General features: G+C 40.8%; 3 protein-coding genes across 4 annotated transcripts; all 3 read right to left on the reverse strand.

The window, feature by feature from the left end:
• Nucleotides 1-445: 445 nt before the first annotated feature.
• On the reverse strand, nt 446-7,038 carry gpaa1 (glycosylphosphatidylinositol anchor attachment 1). 2 transcript variants are annotated; one of them, XM_085805519.1, is made up of 13 exons: nt 6,918-7,038; nt 6,469-6,589; nt 5,866-6,045; nt 5,588-5,699; nt 5,319-5,466; nt 5,112-5,213; nt 4,791-4,987; nt 4,515-4,711; nt 4,240-4,393; nt 4,050-4,121; nt 3,756-3,949; nt 2,508-2,678; nt 446-1,861 (listed from the first exon to the last, which is right to left on the reverse strand). In XM_085805519.1, exons 2-13 carry the CDS (start codon nt 6,540-6,542, stop codon nt 1,618-1,620), a joined length of 1,845 nt encoding a protein of 614 aa, XP_085661645.1. In that variant the 5' UTR covers nt 6,543-6,589; nt 6,918-7,038; the 3' UTR covers nt 446-1,617. The 2 variants fall into 2 exon arrangements, with proteins under 2 accessions (XP_085661645.1, XP_085661644.1); XM_085805518.1 differs by having other exon boundaries at nt 3,756-3,952.
• A 488-nt stretch (nt 7,039-7,526) lies between these two features.
• Nucleotides 7,527-9,234, reverse strand: exosc4 (exosome component 4). Its single transcript, XM_085805527.1, has 3 exons — nt 8,986-9,234; nt 8,160-8,366; nt 7,527-8,075 (listed from the first exon to the last, which is right to left on the reverse strand). Exons 1-3 carry the CDS (start codon nt 9,154-9,156, stop codon nt 7,716-7,718), a joined length of 738 nt encoding a protein of 245 aa, XP_085661653.1. The 5' UTR covers nt 9,157-9,234; the 3' UTR covers nt 7,527-7,715.
• Nucleotides 9,235-9,868: 634 nt separating this feature from the next.
• Nucleotides 9,869-20,208, reverse strand: prkacbb (protein kinase, cAMP-dependent, catalytic, beta b). Its single transcript, XM_085805528.1, has 10 exons — nt 19,807-20,208; nt 15,892-15,953; nt 15,683-15,811; nt 15,308-15,406; nt 15,137-15,219; nt 14,831-14,957; nt 14,616-14,711; nt 13,816-13,938; nt 13,526-13,690; nt 9,869-11,390 (listed from the first exon to the last, which is right to left on the reverse strand). Exons 1-10 carry the CDS (start codon nt 19,850-19,852, stop codon nt 11,265-11,267), a joined length of 1,056 nt encoding a protein of 351 aa, XP_085661654.1. The 5' UTR covers nt 19,853-20,208; the 3' UTR covers nt 9,869-11,264.
• Nucleotides 20,209-23,409: the final 3,201 nt, after the last annotated feature.

Raw genomic sequence — 23,409 nt, forward strand, 5'->3', positions numbered from 1 at the left:
GATCCACTACTTTGGTCCAGACTGAAATATCTCAATTAATGGATTGTCATGAATTTTAGGTCAGTCAGTCTTCACTCCCTGTGAACATCACCAAAGGAGTTTTCCTCCAGCGCTGCTGCCAGGTTGAATTTTTCACATTTTACCAATTCTCTCTCTCTCTTATCTTAATTACCTCAGCAATCCCCTGAGTTTTCCAACCTGAGATTAACATGTATAGGATTTAATAATCTCAGTGCTGCCGTACAGAGCCACTGGCAAGTGATTCTGAAAGCTCTTTTTGATACTGTTGCTCAGTCAATCAATTCAATTGTGTAAATGTAGTCGATTGTGTTGTTCCTATTCACGATTTTTTTTTATTTTTATTAAACTTTTAACGAAATATCAGTTCACAAGTTTTGGGGCTGTATCCAAGTGCAGCGATATACAGGAAATACCACAACAAATGTTTTTCAATCTTTTATTTTGACATTCATAAATATAAAATAAACATGTTTCAAAGACAGTTATCAAAACAAGTATAAAACATTAGGTGCAGAGATGGCTTGTTCAACAGATACAGATGTCTAAATATGAAGGATAATCATTTTTAACCTGAGCTTTATTTCCCAATATTTTTAAGTGTAAATGAATAAAATCTTTGCAGTGGATCCATCACTTAGCTAGTTAGTTAGTGGTACTGTGATGATACTTTTACTTACTTAGAGAATCTGAACACTTCTTCCATTTCTGAAAGTCACACAATAACACAAACTACCCGCGGCAGCAGCAAACCAGCAACTCTTGTGTTCTTGATCGTTTCAAATCAAACAAAACGTCTCTCAGTCAAAAATCCCATCCATATTGTTGTCAGGCATTTCTAACAACCTGAACCTGTCTGTGGCAAGACAAGCACTTAAAGTTGGTGTAGTTTGACACAGACCTTGTGTTTACATTGCAGCAGCTGTTGAGCGGTGGCGAAATACCTCGTTCTTGCTCAATAGTGGATTGATAACAAAGATTTTTTTTCCCTGTCAATGATTTACACCTAAAACCATGAGAGAACGGGCCCAGGTTAAAAAAATCCCACAGTTATCCTTTAAAAGAAGCAGACAGTTAACCAGCCAATCAGTTTATTCTGTTTTACCACTGTTAGAATAAACCCTGTTGGTACTGGCTGAACTTTTTCCATCATTACAATCCTGACTAAAAAACTGAAACATAAAACAGTGAAGTACCTTTGTTTATGTGTCACAAACAAAAATCTTAACCATGTCAATTTAATGTTTTTTTTTTTTTAACAGAAAGCAACCCAACCATTACATTTATAGATACTTGTGTAAAGATCATCCCCTCTTCCTCTTAGTTATTTGCAGATGAGATGAAAAAAACAGTCCATTCTGTTTAGTTTATCAAGAACAACTTGATTTTTCTTCAGTGTTATAAGAATGAAATACTTGGAGTTGGTAGATACCAACAAAATGTCCAGAATAAGAGAGTCTCAGCACTTTCCAAGTCAACCTCCAATCCCCAGTGGATTTAACAGTCATTCTTAAAATCCCCCCTGCTCAAAACAAACCTGAGAACATCTCAGAGGGGGTTTTTCTCCCCACACTTTAGCTGTTCATTCATGACTGGCATCTACTTCCAGAAGAGGATGTTCCAGAAAAGCAGCCAGCAAGGATAGACCAGCAGGGCTACGAGTGGGTAGACCAGCGAGCCGTACAGGGAGTGGTCCAGGATGCCCTGTGAGATGACTGACAGGAAGAGCATCCAACCATCCTGGAAGCTGACGGGCATTTCTTGCAGCTCTTGGAAGAAAAAGACAGAAAAGAGGAGCGTGCAGGCTGGGCTGAGGACGACCAAGACGAAGGCCGACAGCATCCTTAGGGGAGAAGAAGACGAAGAGTTTAACGACACGTCTTTGTGAGTTAAAGCAGAAGTAAGCGATCCGGTCGTTTTGGCCAATGCTGCGTTCCAGGCAGGCTTTTGAAACCGTAAATTACAGCTTCAAGTCACGACTTACGACTGTGTAGCGTTCCAGGCAACCCACTCGTGTTTTTCCGACCTGTTTTACCTGTGAAAGTCACTATAACGGCCACTCGTAACTTCCGACCTGTAAACTCGTACCAGATCGAACTGGTACGACTTCACAGGTTGGAAAAACGCGAGTTACGAGTTGCCTTGAACGCACCATAACCGCCCTCGGCCTCGTCCCTACGTCACCACATTCAGGCGCATCCCTTGGCTGCACCAGACTGGCTCTGGCTGCACACACAGCCCTTCATGCCGTTCTCTCTCCTCATTGGATAAAACTTGTAGGATACGAGAAAAGTTTTCTCCTCAGCTCAGAGCAGGGCAGAGTGACTGAAAGACCCGTGTTTTGGTCCAAACACCCTATGTAAGTGATTGCTGTCGGAAGATATAACTATTTAAGACTTATATTAACACACAAAAAAAAAACTTACTTCTGCTTTAATATGCAACAGAGCAGAGCTAAATCTCACAAGGTGTCGATGTGCGTTTCTTACTTTGGGACGTGGGGTGTGACGAAGGCAGCCACAGGCACCAGGGTGAGAGCCAGGATGTAGCCCAGGGAGAAGTTGATGAGGGCTGTGCAGCCCAGCAGCACGGCCAGGTACAACACAGCAACCAGCTTCAGCACCTTCCAGCCCGGCTCTGTCCCCTCACCCGCCAGAAATCTGCAACAAAAAAATAAAATGAACATGACAAACACTTAATTCTCCAGCATCACAGTGTCCTTTAAGTTGAACCAGTCTCCCATTGTCACAATCTACGTTATGTGTTCTTTGGTCATTTCCAGCTGTGCAAATTAGGCTCAGCAGGATTCTGACCTTGTGATATGATGAAAGGATTTATTTCAAAGCCTGTGGTTGTTCATCATCACCCCGTGTAAGTTCAAAGATTTTGAAAAAACTCAGCACGAGAAATTTAAATTTATAAATCTTTTAAAACATACAGGTAAAATTTAAATAAAATTTGGGAATCGTTTATATTACAGTTTTTTTTACGACTGCTATGACCCATTAATACAAACCAAATCACTTTACAGGTGTCGGATGTACTGTTTTACAATCAACAGATTATTGTATTGATCAGAAATTGACCTTAGTGCTGTAGTTTTCTTTGAACCTTTTGTTGGGTTTAGTAAATGCAGGTATTTTGTTTCTTTTTTTGCAAACACTGAACGACCCTCACAACGATCTCAGTGCAGCTTTGCAGAATGAACACTTTACAAAAAAGAGGAGAATAACTGACCAACTGTCTACAGTAAAGCAACTGAGAATTACGGCAGAAAAACAAAAATCTGGATCATAGTTGCTGGTCATTCATAGATGTGTGAAAAAGAACAAGAAATGTGTTCATTGTATCGCCCACACAGGCTGATGTTGTGGTAACTGTGTGAAGAGTTTTGAAAAAGTGTTAAAAGTATTGAAAAATGGGTCATTGTGATTGTAAAAAACTGTAACAGTAAGGTTATTTACATGATTAATGGGGATGCATTTGTAACTTATATGTATGTGTGTTGTGTACTTAACTGTCTCACACATTTGGGAACTTTGTTTGGGTACCAAGTTTCAACCAGGTTTCTGCTGTGAGAATGTACTTGCACGTTTTCAGATCGTGCATGTAATAGGATTTCCCTGTACACTATAATTTATGTTTAAACAAGGCGCCATCTTTTACGACCAAAGAGCAGTAAAACCGAATAAAAATAAATAAATAAAGAGGAAAAGTCAGAAAATGTGAGGGGTTACCTGTGTGTGTTGTGAGGCAAAGCCAGCCCTGCTGTGTAAACAGCAATAGCTGTGAGAACCACAGCCTCAGTCTCAGACACTGGGAAGTGTTCGACAGCCATCTCCTGAAAACGGATTGGCAGTGTGTACAGAGCCGCTCCGGTCAGGTGGCTGATCACCAGAGGAGTCAACACAGACAGCACATCTGGACTGGACTGCTGGGAGGAAGCAGGTTGTATTACATTGCTGGTTTATTGACCCGAGTCAAGTAAATTCCTCACTATCTGGCACACTGGTGGGATGTGCGTGTCTCACCTGCTCGATGTCAACGACTCCATCTTCTGATCTGGGCGGTGGAGCTGAAAGTTGAACCCACAGGTCCAAGGCCTGTAGCATCGTCAAGGAAAGATCTGGCCCTCCAGAACATGTCAACAATAATGCAAAAAGCCATTTTAAAGATTAATGCAACCTGATGAAACTAATTTAAACGATTACGAAAGGATACACGAAGCAGCAGGATGACGGCCAGCAGGCCGAAGGCAGGCATGTAGTAACCAATGGAGACAAAGTGAGAGAGCGACGGCATAAGGTAGAAGAAGTAGGACTGGTGCAGGCGCTCCAGGAGGTTATTCAGCTTACGATACATTCCTTCCAGTAGCCTAAAGGATATTGATCAGGATGAAAACAGCTATTATCATCACATAAAAACATGTAATCCACAAAATTATACACATCAATACATTAAACCTATAGCAAAAGTCAGTGGACATTTGCTCTGACCTGCCAATGGTGGTAGCGTCGGTCTTGTACTGGCGGAAGCTGTTAACGCCCTTGATGGTGGCAGCCTCGATGTGGTAACGCAGGAACAGGCCGTGGTCGCCCCAAGGCCGTCCACTGGCCTGCTTCATCACCATCAGCATCATGGTCTGGACCGCGTGACTGTAGCCAGAAACACTGTCCCAGTCGTTCCTCTGCAGCTGTAGGGACACATCAAACATGAATGTGACCTCTGTGATGAGAAAAATGAAAACGTGCCAAGTGCGAACCGGACCGTACCTTGCCCTGGATTGTGCAAAGGACTCCTATCTTCTGGCAGAAGGCGTAGAAGAGGTTGGCTAAGTCCAGGTTGGGTAACTGGCCGTTCAGACCTTCCAGTACTAGGTCCAAACTAGTGACGACATCACTGCTGAGCTCCAGGGACAGAGCTGCCTGGATCGAACCACCGCGGCCCTGCAGGGGAGACCAGTCCATACCTAGAGGAACCAGCACAAAAGTTAACAGAGAAATTCATTGTGCTTATTTTTCAAAATATATTTTTCAATATTTGTAGGGATATTTGTTGATATGGTCTGTAACTGGGTGAAGGCAGGTGATCACCTGTAGTGTTGGTGTGGTGATATCCCTCCAGCCACGCTTGCATACCAATCAGATCATGCTCATTCACAAGGAAAATTATGTCCTTGGCCCAGAATATCTGATCTATTGAGGAAAACAGCAGTGGTTAACCAAGAGATGGAACTGAAGCATCATTCAAATCTCTTAATATTTTGTTATATGCTGTGAAGCAGTAGAAGCTAAACTCACTCCTGAAGTAGTGAGCTAAACCAAGCAGGAGGCCCACAGCCTGGTTGTTTTCATCGCCCGGGCTGCAGGGAGCACTCAGCACCAGGGCTTCGGTCCGTGGGGCTCTAGGGGCCCGAAGGATCCCGTATACATTGGTGCCTTTCACCATCTGAGGGTGATGTGAGAGTAAGGGGAGCAGAGAATACAGAAATCAGTCCTTGTGCTTGGCGAGAGAAAGAAAGAAGCATTCGTATGAGAGGAATGCAATACATCTTCCATTTCAAACGCACATATCTCTCTTTGTTTTCATCAGGAAAGGGAAGAGTGCGAGAGAATCTCTGGGTAAATACTTCCAGCCCTCTCGCCTGCATGGTCTTCACCAACCAATCCACAGGCATCCCACTGCAGAGAAACAACATAGAAGCATATTCTATTAGACATGGAAAAGGAAACTTAAAAATACCATGAGATTGATAGAGCTTAGCTGTATATATTCAACTGACTTGTATTATCTTTTATTTTCAGGATTTCCACTTTTTTTTTTTTATCAAAGCTGCATGTTACTGACCCTGCTTTCTTCTTATGAGCTGCAAACTCCCTGCCGGTGGCCAGCGCCCTCTCTCCGGATGGAAACCGCTCCTCCACCATGGTCGACCCCATGGCGTTCTCTGACATGTATGTCCGCAGAGTGAATGGCTCAAAAGCTAAACCCATGAACCAGGCCACGCCCGCCATGTAGCAGACCACACTGAGACACAGACATAGAAGAGTCATTTAAGGTAAATAAATACACTGGTGCACAGTGGGTAATAGTAAAATGAAGGACAGGCTTTTAAAAAATAATCACTGGTGCATTTGGCAGTTCACTGGTATATTAAATCTGCATTGCCAACAGTCAGCAAACCGTCAATAGGATTACAATGTAAAAAGTAAAAATCCCATGCCTCACTTACATAGGCAACACACACAGACTGAAAGACACATAAAACAACAAAATGGGTCCTTTAGTGTCTAAGTTGTTGTTTTGTGTCTCTTTGTTGACTTTTGTATCTCATCATGATCTTTTTTTGTGATTATTTGACTGATTTGTCAATTATAAATATTAACAGTGACATTTTAACAGAGGTTCTTGGGCCTCTGAGGGAGTTGTTGTATCATGCTATAAACTCACCATATCGGGGTATTGAGGCGGGTGAGCAGGCTGATCAAAGCCCGTCTCCTGTTCGGGTCAGACAGAAGCCCCATGTTGTTGTCGGCTGCACCACAGTCCTGGAGCCTGGACACACTGGATCCTGAAGGCAGCACATACACTCACTGTTACTGTGTAATTTTAATATTGCAAATTGTAGATGAATTATCACAGAGACAGACGGCCGCACAGCTGGATAGCACGGCTCCTGTCTTTATATGATTCAGGTCATTGTGAGGTTTTACTGCCGCCCTCTGTCTCAGCATCTATTGACAGCTGTCGTTAGCCCTGTGTTAGCTACCAGGCTAGCTTCGCTGGACGGTGAAATGTTTTTAAACCTCCGCCCTCTGCGAAGGCCAAATTATTATTTACATAATACAAATTACCTGCTTAATCATTCAACACTTAAACTAATATGTTTGAAGACAAACCTCCTTCCAGTGTAAAGCCGGTCACATCCACCTGCAGAGGTGGAGCTCATTCACAGCAACCGCTGCTAAATATTTTTCTACTTCCTTGTTCCTGCGGGAACATTAATGTGGCGGACCGACATCCGGTCCAGCAAAATAAAACAAAAACAACCTGCAGCATTGAAACTAGACACATTGATCAATTGTTTAATAGTTATCATTATCATATTTATATTATTCATTTCGATTCTAAATTGACCGTCCAAGGAATTAAGTATTAAAATGACTAATGATTTGCAGTTTTTACATAAATTTGATAGTTATAAATGGAAAATCAGCATTTTCTGTCAAATTGATTAACTTTGTTGTGATTATATTAAATACTATTTATGTTAAACAAAAAATCTAACATTTCCAAGTGACAAAAATATTTGTCAATGTGTTTTGACTGTTTGAGGTTGGATTGGGATCTGTTGACTGTAACCATTCATTTCTCACTCTATGTACTTGTTATTGACCAGAATGACAGGCAGGCAGCTGTATTCCTTTTTGCTCTGACATAGGGATAATACTCTCAGCTACTTCAATAAATACAAAAACTCAGCTAGTAACATACAAATAAACAACAAAGAGAATTTGTACATTTATTGTTAGCTTCACAACATTTATACAAAAGTACACAGTAATTGCTATGAATGCATAAAAAATGCAAAAAAAGAAAAGAAAAAAGATGCTCCATCATTCTTTTCCATTGAAAGTCCAACAACATTTCCAAGCTGCACTTAAAAATACAGTCCAGATGTTCCCCTCCTCCCTGCATCACTCTCCAGTGAGCACTGACACTTCTTGGAGATGCTGTCGCACCACCTCATCCAGCACTTTGCTAACACCTTTGCAGGCTGTCATGGCCGCTTCAATCAGAGTCTCTAGGTGATCCTGGTGGAGTCTGGCGTCCATCTGCAGCAGAGCGATCTGTCCGCCCCGGGGAAGCAGCGCCAATGCCAGGGAGCTCACTCCTCCACCTTCCTCCGCATAGCAAAGGTCGGCGAGGGGTGTCTCGTCCACAAACCCGACAGTGCAGGCACAGACGTAGTCACGCATGGGAATGCCGGCATCAATCACTGCCAGAGTGGCAGCATTGACACACACGCTGTAGTTTCCTCCATCTGACTGCAAAATCTGTTTGGAAAAAATACATCATCACATACTTTGATACAGTAAAAAACTTTTCATGTTGCCCTGTTCAAGAATTTAATTATTGACCTTGACAAAGATGTCTATCTGAGAGCGTGGGTAGAGCTGGGTCATCACAGCAGCTTCAAACGTCTGCTTGAGGTGGAGGCTCATCTCAGTGGACTTGCGGTCCCCATGGGGTCTCCTCTTCCTCTCTGCTGTGCTGAACGTGGCCATGCTGTACTGACAGTTGATAACGGCCCGGTCGTGAAGAGTCCGACTGCGTGATCCTCGCATCTAGGGGGGGTTGGTGACAAACATGCACATGACGACTCACAGCAAAAAGTCAGACATCCATGTTGAAGTTAACACAGAGCTGTTGCATGGGATTGAGGTCAGGTACCGCTCCCTATACTCACTCAAAGTTGGAAAGAGTCATGGTGTGCTGAAGCATTAAGATTTTCACTTCATTATATAATCAGGAAGTAGATTAATTTAAAAATACTCAAATGTGTTTTGTATTCAATACTGACAAGCCTAACAGGTGGTCAGACCAGTTAATGACACATTCATTCAAGCTCTGGTCATTAACCTCAATACTACACTGATCATAAAATACTTAAACAGGATCATATGATACATCTGATTAGTCTGATCTCAGTTAGTTGTTCTCTGTGTGTCAGTGTTTAAGTGTTTTCCAAATATTAACTGGATTATCTCTAGTTAAAATCACATTTCGTGCTTATCTGGATCATAGATAAACACATGCAGTTACACTTTAATGAACCTACTTCAAGATGATCAATTACACTTTGTGCAGTTTTACAAAAAATAGTAATTGTTTGTATTACAACTGTTGTTGGCTGGGCTAACCCTAACCCAAACCCACCACCACCATCCCACTCAGGCTCCGTACCTCGTGAGGACCGTACACCACAGCCAGAGCCTTCGTGTTTCCCTGCTCCAGATACGCCGAACCGTCCGCCTGAGCGAACACACCCATGCGGGCCTGAACCTTCCGCAGCTCGGTGGCTTTTCGTCCATCCAGACGGTAGCCCTGGTCCGACAGCAGCTCCAAGCCCGCCATGTTTCCGCAAACTTCGAATGAAAGGCAACGGAACGCCCCACGTGTCTGTCTGACGCTGTACTACATTACCCACACACCCCCTCGAAGAAGGGACTACGGCAAACCCAAAGGTTCAAAAATGCACTGTTCGCTTACTGGCTACCTAATGTTGTTCTGTCCTCTGAAGATACCAGAGATTCGCTGTGAGCGAACCGCTATATTCGTTTCAATCCAAACATTTTTGATGATTAGTGATAAATGTTTATGTCCAATTATATATATTTTACCTTTTGGTTCTCAAGAAGTGCTTTTTGTTAATGTGTATAACCTATCAATATAGCTACATGTACAAACTGTCTTTCTTTCTCAGCTAAAAAATATATTACAACTGGAGGCAGGCAGTTATTGATCAACCGTTCTAGTCTGATTTACCCATTTAGTAACAGGCTAACAGCATAGATATGAAACGATGTGAATGATACTCATGAGGTAGAAAAAATGAGGGGAATAATATGAAACAACAAAAAAGTGGGGAAAAACTTTCATGGACTCAAACAAATATTTCTTGAGAACCCTTTTGTCAAAAATCACCTCAGATTTGCTGGATCACACACTGGAATCAACTAAACAGTTAAACTAGGGCAAAATTCAGACCACCTCTATGTGAGCGTGCCAGTGAAACTGACGGCACAGTGTCAAATGTCTCAATGCAAGGAGAGCTGCACAACCTCAACACTTTTAAAAATAAAATTTATTAGCATCTCTAATGTGTATAAATAAAAACATATATGAAACAATGCATATACGTATAATGTAATGAGCTTAACAATAACAGGGTTACATGTGATACAAAGGAGCAGTCTTTATTTTAGAAAGTGTATTGTGAGGAAAACTGTACCTTGAAATCAAGCTTTCAAATAGGCAGACCTTTAAATTGTAAATCTACATTCTTTGACAAGAATGAAACAACATAATCTGTTTGGAGGTGGTAACAGGGAGAATATGGCAAATTGCAGTTTTGCGTTCCTGTTTCTTTAGATTTTAAAACATCTTTGATTTAATACATTATAAATTCTGTACTTTTTTTTTTAAAGGTATCACTAACAAAGTTGCGGCGAAGAGCTGCAGCGCTATTCACATTGATCTTCTCAGCTTTACATCACACTCAATAAAAACCCTCAAAAGGATTTCACTTCACTCTTTTCCATTTACCGAAGTCACATTGTTCCACAGACTCATAATGACAGGCCTTTATAAGCAGACCTGAAATCTAGGGACAATATGACTATAATGTTAGACACAGCGACAAAAAAAAAAGGTTAAAGATACCGAATGACAAATTGTACATGTAACTAACAGATCCAAAAGGATCTAACAGACAACTGGATTTGGATTTTAATAATGTAACAAGGTTTGTAATTTTCTGCGATGGCTTGCTGTGCCAGAATACCAAGAAGACAGTGAGTGGATGCTTTTGAGGGTGGGGAGGGGTTGGCTCTCTAAGGCAAAAAGCAAAGAAAGGGAAGGACCTCTCTTCTTGTGTCTCCCAATGTTTCCTATTTGGTCATGCTTTAAACACCCAACGTGTTCAAATGTCTTACAAAACTGACAGATATGCACATTAGGACAAATACTACCTCTGAAAGCTGGCCAGTACTTGATGTGGACTTGTAACAGACCATTAAATATACACAACTGACGACTAGAGGGAGTACCCTTCAACCACACAACTGTGTCAAACTGCCACAGACAAGTCAGTTACAATGTGTGGACTATTATTGGCCGTTGTCTCAGTTTTTCCTCATTAATTGAAAAATATCACATTTTAAAAGGGGATAACAACATCCAAGACTAACTGCTTCAAAGTAAAAAAAAAAAAAAAAAAAACAGTGGGTAGGTACAAAAAAACTGAAAAGAAAAAGAAACAAGTGGTGTGTCTGCTTTAATACGCAGGTGTACGACAGTGAGAGGTTATCGGCACCCAAGGATCATGGCGACCTCATTCAGCCTTGTGGAATGAAGGGACTATGTAGTAGATCTGAAAAAACGATGGTCTCTGCTCCATCCCAAGTCTTTAGAAGAGTGCAAAGATCCCCTTATTTTCCCTGATTTATCCATGTTCCCGCGTCCTAAAACTCTGCAAACTCTTTTGCGCATTTTTCTGTTAAAGAAACGCGGATTTCCTCCTCCTCGTAGTCGTCGAAGTTGCTGGTGTCCCCTGGGCCTCTGCACTTTGGTATGAATGGGGCTTCCACCTGCAAGAAGAGGAGAGCGACTCATTTTAGCATGAAGGATTTCTATTTATGATGATATAACCGGTCAGAAAAACAGCAACAGACAGAAAGAAATTTTAAAAAAGTATTCTTACAGATAAATTGTCAGAAAGTTTCAATCAGTCCAAAAATGGCAAGAACTGATCCAAACTGATGAACAGATCTACTGTGTCTTTAGTGGTATCAGTGAAGCTACACTGAATGCCAAACTTTAAATGAAGTAAGATGATGATCAGTGAGTGAAACTGTCTCCCTCTAATGTCTGGGTCAAACAATTTCAGAGACTTTCAAATTCCAACAATCACGCCCACTTCACACAGCGAGGTGTGTCGGTGCAAAGCTTTCTTTCCTTTCCTTCCGCACAACTATCTCCAACACTTTCCATGTGTATAAACAAGCGCAGCACCGTGCCTTTCTTTGAGGAGGAGTGTGCTTGAAGAGTTTGCGCCTTAATCCCTGTTTTAACTATTTTCAAGGGCCTCCCCTTTCTCTCTCTCTTTTCATCCCATCCGGCTTTTCATCCCACCTTTGAGCGTTGCCATCTGGAACAGCTACAGCTACAGACGCCTGTGCCTTTAGACACGGTTGGGCAACGCTTTATACAATTTGTAGCTCATCTCAAGCAGAGCCCAGTATTAAAAAGATAACTAAAGTCATGGATTTTGTTTTGCATACGAGTGTACTTCTACAGGCTGTAATTATTCAGCCTGTGATGATTACGATCAACCTTCACAAAGTGTTGATTAGCTCAGTTTTTACCAAATGTTTCTTGTTAATATTTGTGATCGCAGTTTCATTTCAACAAATTTACACAGAATCACTTGACATTCAGCCAATTGAAAACCATTCATTCATTATCAATGAATGCCAGTGTCATTTCTGTTTTCCAGGCCACAATACACTTGCTGTGTATTCAAAGATGCAAACAGTACACTGCAATCAACGTATTCTTAAAGCTGAAGCTTGACGGGAACAAATGTCAAATCTTTGCTGTACTATTTCCTCTACAGTGTCACTCCACCTCTCTCAATTCTGTATTTAGTAAACACAGTGTGTTTGGCAAGGTGCAGGGGAGACAATGAAGGTGGAGAGACACAGACAAGAGGAGGAGAATGACATAAGCTGTGATTCGGAAACATGCAGGAATTTGTTTGTGTGCGCATCGGCTTTAACTTAAAATGCAATTCATTGTAGAAACAGTTGTTATTTTTGTAGACTTTGCAGATGATCAAATATAATCTGACTGATTTGCTATTGCGTCTAAACAGAAACTTTCTTTCATCTGCTAGAAAAAAAATGTATTATCAGGAATAATTTAAATGCAAAAGAAAAACAGAGCGAAAACGGGTCTAATATCGCCTTTTGAAACAACCCTGCAGCATAATACCATATTCAATCATTGTCACACTGCAGTATCTAATAAGACGAAAGAAAAACAAAGCAGGCCTTCTGATTTGTGTGTCAAATCTCAGTAACTGTTTCTACATCACAATCTCACTAGGCTTTGTCTTAGTGGAAGCAGCAACTTTCCAACTGGTACATACTGCAGGCATCAGGGAGGCACATACAAATAAATGGAAATAGTTTCATCTTGTAATAAGCAGGACAACAAGCAGGCTCAGATTTAATTCATTTGACAAGCCAGTCTAAAGTTTCCAACAGCACAGTACGACTGTTTGATAACTGAGGTTAAACAGAATCAACAGATCAATAGCATTCGAGCCAGAGTTAAATATCTACTTTGATTAATCGAAACACAATTTCTATTGTCGTCCCTGCAGAAATGGCATGTGACACTGATATCTGACAACATCAGTGGAGTTGGGTGATTTCCAAGTGACAAAAGAAAGAAAGAAAAAAAAAAGCATCTGACTGCTCAGTTGTGAAATGGCTGTTAACATTCACACATAAATAGTGAGCTCTGCGCAACTGCAACCCAGAACCATAAAATAAATGGGATGAACTACAAAATAGTGTAAAATAATACTGTTGCAGCATCATAGCTGTGAATTTTACAACTAGCGAAAAATCAATGTGAACAAATCAATATCTAATTAAATGTTTTTACAAGAGTAACACTGTTTGGTGTCACTACAAAATTCATTTTGGTGTCTTGCCTTTCTCTCGTAGATAGCAATCCAGTCTGTTGTGGAAAACCATTTGTGGCCCTTAATATCATTGACTCCGTTCTTCAGGTTGCCGTAACGTTTGGTCAGATCAACCTGCAGCAGGTTTCTCAACAGATCCTTCAAGTCGGAGCTGAAGTGGGAAGGAAATCGGACCTGGAAATGAGAAGCAAGACCTTTTTAGACCTGCCCTGCATCAGTTTTGTACAAAGCACAGGTAGGGAGCACATTTCAGATGAAAAGACTTCTCTTTCTTCTTCATGTAGAAGGTTTCTGCTCACCTTTCCAGACACTATCTTCTCATAGATCTGAATTGGTTGATCTGCAAAGAATGGAGGGTAGCCAGCTGCCATTTCATAGATGAGAACACCGAGAGCCCACCAGTCCACAGCTTTGTTATAGCCCTAAACAAGTCAAGACACACACAAGTTTAGGATATTCCTTATAATAAAACATCCTCTCAAATTAAGAAGGAACTTCTATCTTACATCCCCATCTGGACCAAATAACAACTTTTTCTCTTCTCGTCTAATTCAAATGAGTTTGTACTTTTCTAGTAGAAAGAGTAAGAGCAAAGTTTGTGCAATTTCCTCCTGTTGATAAGAACTTGCATGCAAAAAAAACAAAACAACCCTTAACGTCTTTTTCTGCTGCATTACATTATGGCGTTCTGAAGCTACTAAAAGCAAAAAAAAAAAAAGCTGTTATCTCTTCTACTTGTGCATATTTCCTCTTGATGATCATTCCACAGTTAAAGTGTTCAGTGTAAAAAATAAGCCGGACTGTGGATGTTTGAGGTAGCTTGACAATTTTTTGCTTGAAATTCGCCTCAAATGAGTTGACATGATTGATGTTATCTACTACGAGAAGTAAATTACTCAGCCAAACAAGGTATTCTGGGAAATGCAAAGTGCAATGCAAAAACTGTGTTACTGCATTCAGAACTGTGGGGTAGACTTTTTGTGGCAGTGCCCAGAAATGAAAGAGAACAATAAAGGAAATTTTGTGTATTGAAAATATCTGTCCACCCATTCATCTGTTCAAACATTTAAAAGAAAGAAAGAGAAAATAAACTCCATACTTTGCTGAGGATGATTTCTGGTGCCAGGTACTCTGGTGTCCCACACAACGTCCAGGTCCTGCCTTTTACCCTCTTGGCAAATCCAAAGTCTGTCACCTTGAAGTCAGGAGCACATATATTGTATTGAAATATATTGTATATATGCCATTCATGTGCTTAATGTAAACATATAGGACACAGAAGTATTACATATTCATTCCTTGTGTTTGGCTCACCTGAATGTAGCCGTGGTGGTCAATGAGAAGATTCTCAGGTTTCAGATCTCTGTATATGAGATCTAGTGAATGGAGGTACTCGAATGTCAGCACTATTTGGGCGGCATAAAATCGTGCATGTGGTTCACTGGAAAGCAAGAAGAGATAAATGTGTTAACTGTCAAAAAAGAAAAAAAAGTGAGATGAGAAAGCTTAAAAACTGATACATTTTTCTTATCACCATATAAAAAGATTAAATCAAGGTGGCATTGCTTAATAAGACGCTATAAATTTTATATGTAATGAGGGTTGCAGATCAATACTAACCTGAACCTTCCAATTCTTCTTAAGTGTGAGAACATCTCTCCTCCTGGAACGTACTCCATCACCATGTACAAATTGGAGTTGTCCTACAATACAGGAAAAGACACTTGAACACTGCTGATAAACTAAAAAAATTATCACAATTTGAATTACTGCATTAAAAAAAGACCTTACCTTAAACGCATACTCAAGTTTGACAAGAAAGGGGAAGCTCACAGCCTGTAATATCCTCTTCTCATTTAACGTGTGTTCTATTTGCTTGAGTTTCACCACCTGACAGGTAAAAAGAGATAAGATGACCTTGTCACTTACACTAGCAACAGAGATCGCAAACACTGAGAGGAGAGGAAGCGTTTCGTTATTTATTACACTTGTGTCCTCCAGTAACCCTGTAAAGCAACAGGTTTCAATGTCATCTCTCCGGGTGTTTGCTGGATATACGATGTGCCACCAAACTTTTATGGTCGCTACACATTTAGCTGCTAATGTCAACACTACTATTTATTTTGAAAATCTCTCCCACGAGGTTAGATGTGCGTTTTAACTGACCTTCTGCTTGTCCAGTATTTTCATGGCAAAGTATTGCTCTGTTCCTTTGTGTTTCACCAGCATGACTCTCCCAAATGAGCCAGTACCCAGGGTCTTTAATCTTTCAAAGTCATCTAGGCACGTTGTGCTCTGTGAAAATAACTACGTGTTAGATCACACTGTGAACAGAGCTCCCGCAAATGTTTAGCTCAACGTTTCATCATTCTGACCTGTGGTGGGCATTCCCATTTCCGTAAGAAATCTTCTTTGGCTTTGGCTAGAAACTCTTTGACTAAAAATAGAAAAAGAAGATAAATACAGTTAGTCAACAGTTTAGCAACACAGTTTGAGTCATTAATACAAGGACAGGTTCAGGTTTTAGGGTGAAACTGGCAAAAAAGACCAAATGCTATTCTACTGGAGAGGGAAAGGAAGAGATGTGGGAAATGGAAATTAAATAGTAAATCAATGGAGAGGAAAACGGGGCAACGTCAACTCTCATCTGGATATAAATTAAACGAGATATCAAAAAAAAAACTATATAAATTATTGTTCTAAAGGTGAGACAAAACGCAAACACGGGACGACACAATCCACGACAGGCAGACTAGTGATGCATGCCAAGAAACTCAGTACATTTTCTGATCATTAGTAGCCTCATTCAGAAAGGGGAAAGGGACCACAACACTTAAAAATTATGGGGTAGGTTTATCTGAGCATCTTGTGCATCACTTTATACAGATTGAGGGAAAGCTATTAAAAACACAGCATAAAAATGGTAAGCAGAGACAAACCAATTTATGGGAAACACAGCAGACAGCAGATATCCAGATTGAGAGAATGTGGATAACAAAAACACCAACTTATTATCAAAAAGCACACAATATAAGCAAGCACAACTAGCAAAGTTTTTCACAGTGAGACCAATGCCGTTCTGTCATTCTGGTCATCTTTTGGAGGAATGAGCATACCAAAAGTCTCTATTGATCACCAACGTTTTTGCAGGAACAACCACCCACATGGATGGGATGATACGAGAAGAGAAGACAGAAGAGAAATATAGAGTTCATGTACATAACAACAAGTATAACACATCAACAAACATGAAGCATATGTAGTGAACCAAAGCAACAGGAATGAAAACAGAGTTGACATTCACCTGAGGAATTTACACGGAGACTGACTGTCTCCGACCGTTTTTAGAGAACAGGTGTAGCCAAATGCCATGTAGCACAAATTCAGTCGTGCATATTAAGTCCGATCGAAAAGATAACAGCGCACATTCAAAACCTACCATCTTCTACAGAGCTTTTGAGTTTCTGTAAAATATAATAAAGCGTTTTCTGACCACTTGGTCGATTGACAAAAAAGGGATTAAAACAATTTCAATAACTGACTACACTGGTTTTTCAAAATGCCAAATATAACATGTTCTTGCTTCTCAGTTGTCAAGCTCTGTGTATTTTCTTTGAACTATGTTGAAACTTTAAACTACCAGTGATTGATTGTCATTTTTCTATAATTTCATATGTTCTACAAACCAAACCTGACCTGCGACAAATTTGCCAAATGAAGTCTTCAAATGTCATTAAGTAAAATCAACCAAGCAAATGCACAATATATTTAATTTATAAACAGAGTTAGGATTTCTCATTTATCCTTGAGACTTAAACAATAGGCTACATTAATTCTGACACTGACATTTTTGTAATGATCAACAAACTGATCAATCAACTAACTGTTTCAGCTCCAGTTTGACTTTTTATGAGCCAAAATATTAATCGAGAAATTGACCTACACGTCAATTGACGATGACAATGACAATAATTGTTATAATTTGCAGCCCTGGAGGAGCATTACTCTCACGATGATTTAACATTCTCCATCCGGAAACTTTGAAGAGTTGAAAAATATCAGCGCTTTCTGTTCACACACACAGTCTCTCCAACATTTTGTACCTTGAGGGAAAAATAAATGGTCCGAAGCCAGCACAGTTGGCCAGCGCTTCCTGACAGCAATGCCAAGATCCAGACAAGCATAACACGGTTTAGTTATGTCAGTCTGCCCTGTTGCACTACACTGTGAAGCACAATACATGGAACCAGTGAAATAAAATAGGTGTCATGATGGCAACTGTTAAATCTCCATGTGACCGACTGATCCAGGCCAGTGGCAGCTATAACGAGTAAACACAGGTAGTGTAGTGTATAAACAAGTGTATATAGGTAACCTGGTCGTCTTGTCAGAGCGGTGACACTCCAGACAAATCTGCAGCTCAGGGCACAGGGTCAGCTTAAACAGGTTTAACAGTTAGCCACAGCACAGGATCTCGGGATCATAGTTACACTGAAAAGAAATGCTTGGCAGTATGAGAACTATTGGCTGATCTGATCATCTCTGTCTGCCTGAGTGTCTCTGGTTGGCACTGTTCACTGTGGCTGCCTGGTCTCTATCAACAGGTCAATAAATCTCAGAGGAGCGTTTTCACTGCATCATATAGGCTAGTGACATTTCTTTAAACAAACTAAAGTGCACATCTGAACACAGATGGTACTGTGCACATTTTTAAAAAGTGTGCAGTAAAAGTTTATGAAGGTTGCAGAAAAAAAAAAAGGTCAGTGCGTACATGATTGATTTTAAAACCATCAAATGTAACTGATTCTGCTGCACGCATTTAACAACACCCACAGCTTTTATGTTTACAACCAGAAATAGGGAAACATGTATGATATACTGCATGGGGGGATGCTCAGTGATGATGACCAGCTGCACACATCAAAGTACACAAGCCCAAAGTAACACTGGCCTGGACCTAGTTACGTCAAACCTTTCAAAGCTTGTAATACCCCTTATCCTCTGACGAAGGTCTGATGACAAGCTGCTCCAGTCAATGACAAGCTGAGTGTGAGAAGTGAGCCTTGATGGACCTTTACCACAGCAAGATTAGAAATGGGGCTCTAAATAAACACAACTGACATGATTGTGGTGTGTGCATGTGTGTGCGCGCATGCCAGGAACCGGACAGTAGTAGGTCTTAGTTTTATGAATGGAAGGAGGGCATTTGTCATTTCTTCACCATATTTGGTCAGGATGCTGTACAGAGGGAAAGCTTTGTTTATGTAGCCAGGAATAAAAATGTAGCAGTGAAGCCCTAGGCTGAAACAGTCCCACACTTGCCTTCAAGAGAAAGGAAAATATTATTGGCTATTTATATCAATTACTCATGGGTTTGTGGTTTTTATTGCTGCAGATTTAAGCTCATAGTGCAAAAGTTTACGTCTGATACAGCTAGCCTTGTGCATTCAAACACACAGAGTCGTGATAGTCATTAGTTATGGCCTCCTCAGATGGAGATGCTGATGTGATGCTAGTTTAGTTATTATCCAAGGATATAGGACACGCTATGGCTAAAATTTGAGTATGCACAAAGCACAGGCCTGAACAGCTACCACCACCACCACCAAGAGGCAATGAAATGACAGGGGCCTTCAGAGGGCTAATCCCCCCCTCACACGGCTAAAGTTAGCAGGCTAGCTGCTCATCAAGCCTGATCCTCCTTGTGCTCCAGCTGGCACAACACGGAACCAGCGTTAACGCGTGAAATCATCCGTAACTAGGCGAGGGAGAGGGGCGTGTGTGTGTGTGAATTTATCGATAACCATTTGCATTTCCAGCTCCTGTGATAACGCTTTGATAGCTTGTTGTTAACACTGTCAGTCAATGCTCACCCCACTCCCCCCACCCTTCCTTTTTTGTGTGCCTTGCAGCCACGAAAACCACAACATCCACAGGGTCTTGTTGCAGCTCGCTACCTCTGTTAGGCCTTTACTAATTTACAATGTCAGATTAAGCGCATAAAAACACACTAATTAGGCTGTTTTTTTTATCGACAACTGAACACCGAGGCGTGTGTGTGTGCAGTGCTGGTGGGATAACTGTGCAGGGGCTATGACGGACTCATGGGCCCTCCCTCCCTACCTTCCCCTGCCTTTACTTACTGTAGCTGCCAGATAGGACAGCGTTAACTGCAGCTAGCTAACGTTACTTCATGGAGGCTTGAGAAGCAACACACGCCAGTAAATACACATGCATAAAACACCGCTGGAGGCTCCAGCAGCAGCAGCAGCAGCAGCAATGGGACTCACCGCTCTCCAGCTCGTTGCCCTTCTTGGCGGTGGCAGCGTTCCCCATGGTGTGGAAGACACGGCGGCCGCTCCGACTCACAGGAGATGGCGGTGGTGGTAGTGGTAGTGGTAGTGGTGGCTATAAGCTAACCTTCCTACCTACAGCTGATATCCCCGAGCTCCTTGTAGAAAGGTAAACACAATTCGATACCAATGTGTATAAGTTTTTTTTCTTCTTTTGTTTTTCTTGTCGAGTTCAATAAAGCTCCAGCAGCGTCCCTTCCAGCGGCCGGCCCCCCTCTCTCTCTCCCTCTGGCTCTCCCTCTCCTTCTTCCCCTCTGAACGGGTTTCCGCTCGCCTCGCGTTAGTGGAGCCCTCTCTGTGTGGTTGACATGAAGCTAGCGGTCACTTGTGTTTCTCACTGAGCTGCTGCTGCTGCTGCTGCTCCTGCTCCCCCCGCCTCCTCCTCCCTCAGCCCTCAGCTGAGATGTCTCTGACAAGATAACAAACTTTGCTTCCGCGTTTTTCAAACATCACGATTGCATTCGCAGATATGGGGATGGCATCTGAGTCCTAGTTGCCTGACTTTATGGGAGGCTAAATATAATAACACACAGGGTATTTATTAGTGTCTCCTTCTTTGTTTGGTTTGTAATTTTTGGCTACAAAGTGCAGTTTCAGGAGTGTTTATAAGTTGCCATTATGACCTCATCTTTTAGTTTTGAGCAGACATATTTAAAACTTTAAAACTTTTATTAGGCTAGTTGCACAGGAACTTTAATTGCATGAATGACAAGATTGTCATTGTGTATTAACATATAACAAGCATGATTAACTTGAACAAACAGCATTTCTATAGATGTTAATTATGTACCTTTTTTAAAAGGGCAAGGGGGGAAATGGTCGTCCAGACTAAACAGAAGAACCCGTGCCTCTGTCAGTGGGTGTTCTGAACAGGAGCTTAATAGCTACATTTTTTTATGATCTATTGTGTTCTTTGTCATTCTTACTGTGCGCTCTCTATGTTGTTTTTATGTGTGTATGTGGTTGAAGGGTCTGGCAGCATTGAGCCCAAGCCAAATTTCAGGGGACAATAAAGAATCTATCTATCTATCTATCTATCTATCTATCTATCTATCTATCTATCTATCTATCTATCTATCTATCTATCTTTGTCTAAATAACCTAATATCACATGACTATTGCTCAGATCCTTTAACTCAAAATTCTTAAATGCTCAATTGCAATTAACAGTCATGTGTGAATGTAGTAGTAGGCAGGGGTGGATTGGCCATAGGGAGTACCGGGAGTTTTCCCGGTGGGCCGGTCACTAATGGGCCGATAGGCGGCCGTTTTTAATTTATCTATTTCCTATTTAATTTAACTTCTTTTTTCGCCATGCCTCGCCTCTCCCGGCCCAGGGAGAGAGACATCGGCTCGGCCCACAGTGCTCAGCTGCAGACACAGCAGAGAGGTGACGATTGGCCCAGTGGCTTGTCTACCTGGCCCAATGGCCCTATGAGAGGCTACAGAGGCCCAGGAGTCCCACCCACGCATGTTGTAGACCCCCCCTCGTCCAATCACTTTTAATGATGAGGAGTCATGATGAGAGAGAGAGAGCGAGAGAGAGAAAAAAACAACACACCAGCGCACGAAAACGGAAAAGAAAAGTAAAAAAAAAAACGCAAAGGCAGCGCGGAAAAATGGAGGAAAGTAACAGAAAAAGAAAAGCTCTAGCAGCACAGACTGCTGAAAGTACAACAAGCAGGTGTTTGCTGCAGGTGCCGCCTGGCCTGGCTGGAGCTAGAAGCACCGATGCTGCAGCTTCAGCAGCAGACCTTCACGTGAGTCTGAAGAGAGTGAGGCATTAACACTGCCCTTATGGTGCAGGAGGAGGCTGAAAAAATAAGTGTTGAGGAAGACTCTCCACCATGTGAAGGAGGTAGTGATAACCGTGTTAAGCAGGTATGTGCTTTCCAGAATGGTGTGGATAAACATTCATTAAAATACTGTAAATGGTCCAGAACGGTTGCTATGAACTTTACTTGACATAATAAATAGATATAGCTAATAACTCTGATGGTGTGGTGTGTTACAGCTAAATCTAGTTATATAAAGTATTGGAAAACAATAACTATATTCATATACTATCCTCATTAATTGATTAGTTGCTTTTATTAAAGTGCCCTCACTCAAATTTGGTCATGAAGGACATTGAGCTAACAACTTAACAAATATGTATGCTTTCCATGTTTTTTTCAGTCAGTGTTTATGGTTTATTGTCCTTTCAACAGTTTAACATTATACAGTTAAAATTAATAAAACACCAATTAACTACTGTTACAGTAAAACATCATTCTGCATACATAATACTCATGATGCAGTACACAAATTACAAGTATTTCTGGTCATGCTTCATTATCTATGTTATGTTGAGCTGTACTGTCTTTCTAAGATAAAATTAGTGTTTGTCCATTTTTCAGATCATTGTACTATTGTTTTCCATACTTTAGCCAACTAGCCAAAGTTCTGATTGCATGCAGACTCATTATGTGCATGTAATTTTGTCCAAACTTAACTTATTCCACACTATTCCTCTACTTTGTTGTATATTGTATATCGTTTAGTAGTGGTGTTATTAAGAGCTTGTGTGTTTGTATGCACATCAACGGTGCTAGTTTGCAAAATATCCGCGCGCAGATAGTGGGCCGGTCTGGACCAAAAAGTCCAGGGCCAAATTTTTGTCCCAGTCCACCCCTGGTAGTAGGTTTACAAATAAATTACTCAAAGTAGAAGTCTATCTAAACCGCACTAACTTAGTAAACACGACACAACTGATAAATGTGACAAGTGCAATTTTAATAGCCTAGTGTTTATGTCTCAAAGACTAACAGGCATTTGTCATTCTAATCTAACCTTTTAATGTTTATGTATTAAATTGTTAAGCACTCGTTGAAACTTTAACTTTTCCACATTTCAGCGAGTTTATGTTATAGGGTTAGGGTTATTTGAAAATGAAATGACAAGCATTACTATGATGAAAACCCCTAATTGTATCTTAATTTCCAGAATATAGCTATCAAGTAGCCTAGATGTAACGGTGTAAAAAGTATATCTGCCTTTCAGAGATAGAGGTATAAAGTCAGATAAAACAAAAATTCTCAAAGTAGGCTATTAATACCTCAAAATGGTGCTTAAGCACATCACTTTTTGAACCACTGCTAATCTGGCGGTTAATGGGTACATTGGCAATCTAGTCATAATGCATCCATTATGGCTTAACATTTTTATATATACCGTACCATCATTTTTTTCAAACGGTCCCAGAAAGATTTATCCTATTTATTATACTTTGATCCCATCATATGACTATTTTATGACTCTGTAATAGTTGTTATATGCTTTGACACTGGGAATATCTGTATACAGTTTAATAAGAAATACATACATTTCAAAGATAAAAATAAATGTTTATTTAAGAATCATTTGAAAGTGAATCAGTTAAGTTTATCATTGCCCAAAATCTAAATGCTGACAGACCAAACCGACCCTCAACTTAATAAAAGTAACAATAACACGCAGTGTAAAAACTCTACATTGAACAGATCCTGTATTAATGTACCA

This window comes from Trachurus japonicus, chromosome 17 (assembly GCF_045865225.1).
Source record: "Trachurus japonicus isolate A0001 chromosome 17, Traja_1.0".
Taxonomy (NCBI): Eukaryota; Metazoa; Chordata; class Actinopteri; order Carangiformes; family Carangidae; genus Trachurus; species Trachurus japonicus.